Source organism: Caretta caretta, chromosome 13 (assembly GCF_965140235.1).
Source record: "Caretta caretta isolate rCarCar2 chromosome 13, rCarCar1.hap1, whole genome shotgun sequence".
Taxonomy (NCBI): domain Eukaryota; kingdom Metazoa; phylum Chordata; order Testudines; family Cheloniidae; genus Caretta; species Caretta caretta.
This window is the reverse complement of record NC_134218.1, coordinates 42,648,175-42,656,995: the sequence shown is the minus strand read 5'-3', so window position 1 is coordinate 42,656,995 and position 8,821 is coordinate 42,648,175. Positions and strand designations below refer to the sequence as shown.

Sequence of the window (8,821 nt, the reverse complement as noted above, 5' to 3'; positions counted from 1 at the left end):
GGAAGCCGGAGTGAAACAAATTAAGACTAGAAAGAAAGTGCACATTTTTAACAGTGAGGGTAATTAAACACTGAAACAACTGACCCAGGGACATGGTGGATTCTCCATCATTTGAAGTCTTCAAATCAAGACTGGGTGTCTTTCCTCTAGGTCAGCCACAAGATATGGGCTGGATGCGGGTATCCCTGAGTATCCTTCTCTGGCCTGTGTTAAAGCAGGAGGTCAGACTAGATGATCACAAAGGTCTCTTCTCACTTTAGGATCTATCCATCAATCAATCTATTAATATCTCACTGTGGGCTGGCGAAGTATGGGATGGGTTCCTTGTGGATCTATTCAAAACTAATGGTTGCTGGGCATTTAATTCCCCTAGGCTCCTTTGAAAACCCTAGTTGAAATTCCATCCTGGGTTGACATTTAACCCAAGGGACACCTAACCCTCACTTCTGGACTCAACTGGCACTTAGGGCTCTGCACAGGGGCAAACATCATGGTATGGTCAGAGGAGCTCAGTTATTCCTGGAAAGAGAACTCCCAGATTTATACTGAGGCTGGCATTCTCAAAAAGCCCTAGAGGATTTAGAGGATCAACTTCCATTCAAATTCAAAAGTATGTGGGCATCCCTTAGGCTGCTTTGGAAATGTGGATACTCAAGCTGCATGAATTTTAATGGGAATCGGGCATCTTTTTCTCTTGGGCTAGTTTCAAACTCTCAGCCTGCATGTTCAAATCACAGGAACTACAAACTGCATTGAAAGTGCACGGTTCCCCATCACCTAAAATCGAGAGCGAAGTAACAGAAATCCCTCAGGCCCTGCTGGGTTGATCTGAAAAGAAAATGTAATAAAAATGTGGCAAACCCTGTTCTGAAAGCAAACAAACAGGCTTGTGGTCACGTGCTGCCATCTGGTGACCATTGCGTTGCACTTTGACAGCTGCAGGAACTAATGAAAATTTGTGCAGGAGTTTTCACCACTGTTTTACTACCAAATATAAAGGCACATCCTTATTTCAGCCTGGACATTGAAATGTCATTTAGACACATAACTACTTATGTGTTTCACGGACACAGACACAAACAGAAAATCTCTGTCACACACACTCACAAAGTTACTCTCTTTCTTCTTTGTCTCTCATACACACACACACACACACTTCTACATAAGTGAACTCACAATTCACATGCACAAACAAGTCACACACTCCCAGAATAACACATATACCAAATTTTCTCTTACATACAACAAACAGCCACACAATCACTCATACACAACCTTCAAATTCTCTCACTCACACACCATAAAGTGACACACACATCCCAAACTCACTCACGCATGCAGATCAAACATAAATGCACTCTCTCAAAGTCCTGCACACAACTTTCTCTCTCTCTCTCTCTCTCTCTCTCATACACACACACACATTTCAGAGTAACAGCCGTGTTAGTCTGTATTCGCAAAAAGAAAAGGAGTACTTGTGACACCTTAGAGACTAACCAATTTATTTGAGCATAAGCTTTCGTGAGCTACAGCTCACTTCATTGGATGCATGTAGCTCACGAAAGCTTACGCTCAAATAAATTGGTTAGTCTCTAAGGTGCCACAAGTAATCCTTTTCTTTTTACACACACATTTGTTTGTCTGCTGCAACCTGGTCATTTCTGGCCTTCTTGATATCAGAAATATTTGAAAATCTGTCCCCTTGTTTCCTCTGACTGAGAATAACTATTGCTAGACTCCTTAACTTCATAAAAACTCAAGAAATGTGCCATTGTGAGGCTAGGTGGCCAAATGTCACTGAAATGCAACAGGACATGGGTTCCTAAATCCCTTTGGTTCCTTTGAAAATCCCAGGCTAAATCCATTCATGTCTGTCTGGTGCTGAGATACTGCAGGGGTTGGGTCGGGGGGGTGGGATGGGACAAAAGCGCGTTTAAAATATTTTCAAAGGAGCCCAAGGGAATTAGGAACTCAGCTCCCTGTGGAATTCAAGGAAAATTGGGCTACAAACTCCCTCAGAAATCTTTGACCATTCCAGCCTAAAACTGCCTGCATTGGGTATTTCTCTGGCCATATTATCACAGTATCTATCCACCTCACAATCATCACTTTATTGGTCCACACAATACCCGTGTTAGGTGGGAAAGTTACCCCCATTTTATGGCTGGGGATCTGAGGAACAAAAGGACAGATTTTTAAAGGGCTTTAAGTACCTGGTGGGATTTTTCACAAGTGCCTCGGTGCCAAACACCCTTTGAAATCAATGGGTGTTAGGAGTCCTGGGTGTATTTGAAAACCCCACTGGGCCACCCTTTAAAAACGTGGCCCTGAGTGATTTGCTGAAAGCCACCCAGAATGTCTGTGGTGGAGGAAGGACTCGAACCCAGGCCTTGGCTAACATTAGAGCCCCTGGACATCGCAGCGGGTGCTGGTCAGATACTGCCAAGGAAGCCCCTCGTGCTGGGTGCTTTTGTCTACGCTGTGATTGTACAGCTCCGAGAAGGCAGCTGAGCTTGTGCAGGAGCAAGGGGCGGCAGTTACAGGACCCTAGGCTGGGGGTGTCACATGCTGTGTCTGAGCATAAGAAAACATCAGGCCGAGATGAGCCAGGCACCATTGCACCTCAGTGCCCGGCTGCTACCGGTCTCAGAAATTCACCTCACCCCCCTGGGAATCATGAGACTGCAAAGCCCCTGGGTCTTTCTTCCTTTGTACTGTAAGTTTCTGCTCAGAACACTCTGGGCTCCTCCAAGGCAGCTGCTTCGCTTGTCGGACATTGAGGCAGAAATGAGTGGAGACGTATTTGATTCAGTTCCCTGCTCTGTTTGATTCAGAGTTACACCACCTATATATGGGAAAGAGGGGGCTGCCAATGGGACACACTCCGTGCCTGATCTACTTACAGAGTCATCTTGTCCCGGGGTTCTTTGTTAGCATTTCTTGCCTCTTTTCAGACTGGGGAAGATTCTAGGTGGAGAGAGATAGGGTGCATGGGTCAATAGATGGACGGAAAGGTGCTTCAGAGGGAAGGATAGGGAGATAGCACATAGGGAAGAATGGTCAGATAGGTAGACAGGCAAAGTAACACACTCTCACCTACACTTGAATATTTTAACTGGTATTTTGTTTCTCTCCAGTCTCCTGCTGCGAAGCCCAAGTGGATCAGAGCCCCCAGTCGCTGGCTACTTGGGAAGGGGAGGTTGTCACCATGTCCTGCACGTTCACCACCAAGTACCAAACCTTCCACTGGTACCAGCAGCTCCCTGGGCGAGACCTGACCTACCTGCTGGCCGTGAGCCCTCAGGACAACGCTACCGAGCAGCGGTTCGTGGGGCAGCCCCTGGAAGATGGGAAACGCAGCTCTCTGCACATCACCGACTCCCAGCTGGGGGACTCAGGCAGCTACCTCTGTGCAGTGAGAGCACAGTGACACAGGCAGAGCTGGGCTCAGGGCAAAAACTCTCATCTTCTGAGAGACAGCTTAGGGCAGGAAATGCAGGGACAGATCCTCAGACGGTGTAAAGCAACTTTACTCCATGGAAGTCAATCACAGAATCATAGAAATGTAGAACTGGAAGGGACACTGATAGGTTATATAGGTCAGGCTTCTGCACTGAAGCAGGAGTGAGTATTATCTAGACCATCCCTGACAGGTGTTTGTCTAACCTGGTCTTAAAAATCCCCAGTGATGGAGATTCCACAACCCCCCTAGGCAATTTATTCCAGTGCTTAACCACCCTGACAGGGGGCTTTTCCTACCGTCTAAACTAAATCTCCCTTGCTGCAACTTAAGCTCATTACTTCTTGTCCTGTCCTCAGCGGTTAAGGAGAACAATTTATCACCTTCTTCTTTAAAACAACCTTTTACCTACTTGAAGACTGTTATCATGTCCCTCTTCCTTCTCTTCTCCAGATGAAACCTGTAGTTTTTTCCTCTTTTCCCTCTAGATCATGTGTTCTAGACCTTTAATAATTTTTGTTCCTGCCCCCTGGGCTTTATCCACATTTTTCCTGAAGTCTGGTGCCCTAAACTGGTCGCAATACTTGAGTCACAGAATGATGTCCACTGTTTTTGCAACAATATTACAACGCTGACTAATATTTAGTTTGCGATCCACTACAACCCCTAGATCCTTTTCTGCAGTACTCCTTCGAGGGCTGGATTAACTCTTCTGGGGTCCTGGGGCTATTAGATTTTGTGGGGCCCCTCGGCTCCAGGGTAGGGCCAAAAATGAGGGGTTCAGTATGTGGGAGAAGACTGAGACATGAGGGTGGGTGTGGGAGGGGTGAGGGATCCAACTGGGGGTGCAGGCTGTAGGGTGGGGCTGGGGATGAGGCCTTAGGGATGCAGGAGGTGGCTCCAGGCTGGGGCCAAGGGGTTTGGAGTGTGGGAGGGGGCTCAGGGCAGGAGGTTGGGGTGGGAGTGCGGGGTCTGGGAGGGAATTAGGGTGCGAGAGGGGGCTCAGGGCTGGGGTCTGGATTCTAGGCAAAAGTTAGGGTTTGGGAGGGGGCTCAGGGTTTTGCTGTGGGGGTCTACCATCTAGAAGAGATTTAGGGTGCTCGAGCAGGCTCAGGGCTTGGGCTCAGAGTAGGGGCTCAGGGTTGGGGTGTGGGGTCTGGGAGGGAATTAGGGTGTGGGAGAGGGTTCAGGGTTGGGTTAGGGGGTTGGGTTGAGGGTCACTTACCTGGGGCAGCTCCCCTTTGTTGTGTGTGTGGAGGGGAACAAGTGGCTTTGCGCGGCCCATGCTGCTGCCCTGGCATGCAGCCTCCACCCCCGCCGCTCCCATTGGCCACGATTCCTGGCCATACTTCCTAACTTTCCTATACATTAGGATAGTTTTCTCTTCTGGCCATAATAATATCCCTCTAGAAAAACTGCCAACTCTCCTGCTCTCTTTTTCCTTATAGACTTGCTTACCAGGGGATCTTACTTACCAATTCTCTGAGTTTTTAAGGGACAGATCCTCAGCTCTTGTAAATTGGCAGTGGTTCATTGGAGCCAATGTAGCCATATCCCCAGCAGGTGTAAATCAGTGTAGAAAATGGGGAATGAAACTGTGTTTGTTTCTGTACCATTCTCGTGATCCTTCAGCTGGGATTCCTCTGAAGCAAAAAACTTCTTCCCACCCCCTCTCTGTCCCAGGGCAGCAGATGGCGCGAGAGGGCTCACCCTCCTCCCCTGCAGACCCTGGTTAATTCCCGCAGCCTGAGGTCCGGGCTGTCCTCAATGTCCCCAGCCCAGCCCAGGTCACAGAGCTGCCGTTCCTCCCCGGGGCACACAATGAAACAGCAGCCTCTGTAGGCGGAGAATCCTTCCCCTTGAGAAGGCTGAAACCTGAGGGGAGGGAGAATTCTCATTTCCACTGGCCTCCTGAAAACCTTCCACGGATTGACTCTGCCTCGGTATATTCCTCTGCAAGGGAGAGAAGAAACGGAGCTCACCATGGCCTCAGGGAGAGGAACTGCTCTGTGGAACCTTCTCCTCACCTTTGCTTTTCTCTGTGAGTGAAACAAATATCTTCTCGTTCTAAAGGGTAAAAAGATGCAAACTCTTAAAAGTCAGTGAGGGGCAAGATCTTATAGATGGATAGGTAAATAGTTAGATAGATAGCTCTCCATTACACTGTCTAACTATGAGCTACTGCACCCATCAGGAGAGAGGGGCCTGCCAATGGGACATATCGCAGCCTCTGATCTATTTGAACAGTAATATTGCTTTGGAGTTCTTTGTTATCATTCCTTGTCCTGCTTTTTTAAGATTCAGGGAGTGTACAGAGAAGAATAAATAGATGCTGATGGCAAGATCTATATCTAACTGTATAGACAAGTAGATATAGATACTGGGGATAGAACAATAGAGTGATGGATGGAGTCTGCAGAGGGAAGGCTGGATAGATAGATCCATAGATAAAGAGTCAATGTAACACTCTCATAGTCTTTATTTTACCTGCTGTTATTTCTTTTCCCTCCAGTCTCCTGCTGCAAAGCCCAAGTGGTTCAGAGCCCCGAGTGGCTGGTTACTGGAGAAGGGGAGGTCACCACCATGTCCTGCTCTTTCACCAGCACTTACCGAACCTTCTACTGGTACCAGCAGCTGCCTGGGCAAGGGCCGACCCACCTGTTGACCACGAGCTCTAATGAAAATGTCACTGTGGGGCGGTTCATAGGCGAGCGCCTGGAAAGTGGGAAACGCAGCTCTCTGCACATCACCGACTCCCATCTGGGGGACTCAGGCAGCTACCTCTGCACGGTGGATGCACAGTGACACAGGCAGAGCTGGGCTCAGGGCAAAAACCCTCAGTCTCTGACAGGCAGCTTAGGGGAGGAGATGCAGGGACATATTCCCAGATGTTGCAAAGCAACAGTAGTCCATGGAAGTCGATCACAGAATCATAGAAATGTAGAACTGGAAGGGACACTGATCAGTCGTAGAGTCCAGTCCCCTGCACTGAAGCAGGAGTGAATATTATTTAGACCACCCCTGACAGGTGTTTGTCTTAAAAACCTCCAGTGATGGAGATTCCACAACCTCCCTAGGCAATTTGTTCCAGTGCTTATCCACCCTGACAGGAAGCTTTTCCTAACGTCTAACCTAAATCTTCCTTGCTGCAATTTAAGCTCATTACTTCTTGTCCTGTCCTCAGTGGTTAAGAAGAACAATTTATCATCTTGTTCTTTAAAATAACCTTTTACCTATTTGAAGACTGTTATCATGTCTCCCCTCCTTCTCTTCTCCAGATGAAACATACACAGTTTTTTCTCTTTTCCCTCACAGATCATGTTTTCTAGACCTTTCATAATTTTTGTGGCTGCTCCCTAGGCTTTGTCCACACTTTTCCTGAAGTGTGGTGCTCAGAACTGGTCACAATACTGCATTGGAGGCCTTATCAGTGCTGAGTGGAGTGGAAGAATTACTTCTCTTGCTTAAGCGGGAAAGAGTCCTGTGGCACCTTATAGACTAACAGACTTATTGGAGTATAAGCTTTCATGGGTGAATACCCACTTCGTCGGATGCATTCTCTTGCTTAAAGCGCTCCAGTTAACATATTCCAGAATGATGTTCATTTTTTTGGCAACCATATTATGTTGCTGACTAATATTTAGTTTGTGATCTACTGTAACTCCCAGATCCTATTCTGCAGTACTCCTTCCTAGGCACTCATTTCACATTCTGTGTTTGTGCAATTGATTCCTAAGGGGAGTACTTTGTATTTGTCCTTATTGAATTTCATCCCATTTAACTCAGACCACTTCTCCAGTTTGTCAAGATCATTCTGAATTCTAATTCTGTCCTCCAAAGTACTTGCAACCCCTCCCAGCTTAGTATCTTTTGCAGACTTTACAAGTGTACTCTCTGTGGCATTGTCCATAAACCATTCATGAAGATATTTCATAGAACAAAACCTGGGACAGATTCCCCATGGGACCCCATTCGATATGCCCTTGTAACTCAACTGTGAACCATTGATAACTATTCTCTGTGTACACTTTTCCAGGCAGTTGTGCACCCATCTTATATAAGGTTTGTCTGGGTGATATTTCTCTAATTTGTTTATGAGAAAGTCAGGTGAGACAGTAGCAAAAGTCTTACTAAAGTTGAGATGTATCCCATCTACCACTTCTCCCCTATCCATGAGACTTGTTAAAGAGGGAACTATCTTCGTTTGACATGATTTGTTCTTGACAAATCCATGCTGGCTGTTATTTATTATCTTATTTTCTTCTAGGAGATTACAAATATATTGTTTGATCATTTTTTGCTACATTATCTTTGCAGACCCTGAAATTAAGCTGACTGGTTTATAATTCCCAGGGTTGTCCATATTCCCCTTTTTAAAGACAGGCACTACATTTGTCCTTCTCCAGTCCTCTGGTGTCTCTCCCGTCCTCCATAAGTTCTCAAAGATAATCACTGATGCTCAGAGATCTCTTCATCCAGTTACTAGGATGTATTTCATCAGATCCTGCCAACTTGAAGACATCTAACTTGTCTAAGTAATTCTTAATTTTTTCTTTTCCTGTTTTAGCCTCAGTTCCTACCCCCATTTACACTGACGTCCACTATGTTAGCTGCCCAATCACTTTTTTTGGTGAAAATGGAAACAAAATAGGCATTTAACAATTCAGCCACTGCTGCATTTTCTGTTATTGTCTTTCCATCCTTAATGAGTAGTGGGCCAACCCTGTTCTTGGTCTTCCTCATGCTTCTTGTATATTTGTAAAATACTTTGTTATCCTTTATGACCCTAGCTAGTTTAATCTCATTTTGTGCCTTGGCTTTTCTAATTTGTTCCCGACATGCTTGTGCTGCTGTTCTTAAATATTTGCTCTCGTTTCTACTGTTTACCTTTCTTTCTTTCTTTCTTTCTTTCTTTCTTTCTTTCTTTCTTTCTTTCTTTCTTTCTTTCTTTCTTTCTTTCTTTCTTTCTTTCTTTCTTTCTTTCTTTCTTTTGAGTTTCAGGTCATTGAAAACCTCCTGGTTGAGCCAAGGTGGCCTCTTACCATACTTCCTAACCTTCCCATACCTTGGGATAGTTTGCTTTTGTGCCCTTCATAATATCTCTCTAAAAACCGCCAACTCTCCTGAACTCTTTCCCCCCCATAGATTTGCTTCCCAGGGGATCTTACCTACCAATTCTCTGAGCTTTCAAGGGGACAGATCCTCAGCTCTTTTGAATTGGCAGTGGTCCATTGGAGTCAATGGAGCCATATCCCCAGCTGCTTTAAATCGGGGTAGGTCCATTGGAGTAAATGCATGTTGAAGAGGTGTATGGCTCTGTATCATTGCCATCCTTCCCCTTGAGAGGCTGTAACCTGAAGG

General features: G+C 46.0%; 1 gene segment (V, D, J or C); it reads left to right on the top strand.

The window, feature by feature from the left end:
* The first annotated feature begins 2,601 nt into the window (after window positions 1-2,601).
* On the top strand, window positions 2,602-4,269 carry LOC125629018 (T cell receptor alpha variable 41-like). The segment is given in 2 exon segments: window positions 2,602-2,716; window positions 3,138-4,269. Coding segments are annotated over 2 exon segments (408 nt in total).
* The last annotated feature ends 4,552 nt before the right edge of the window (window positions 4,270-8,821 follow it).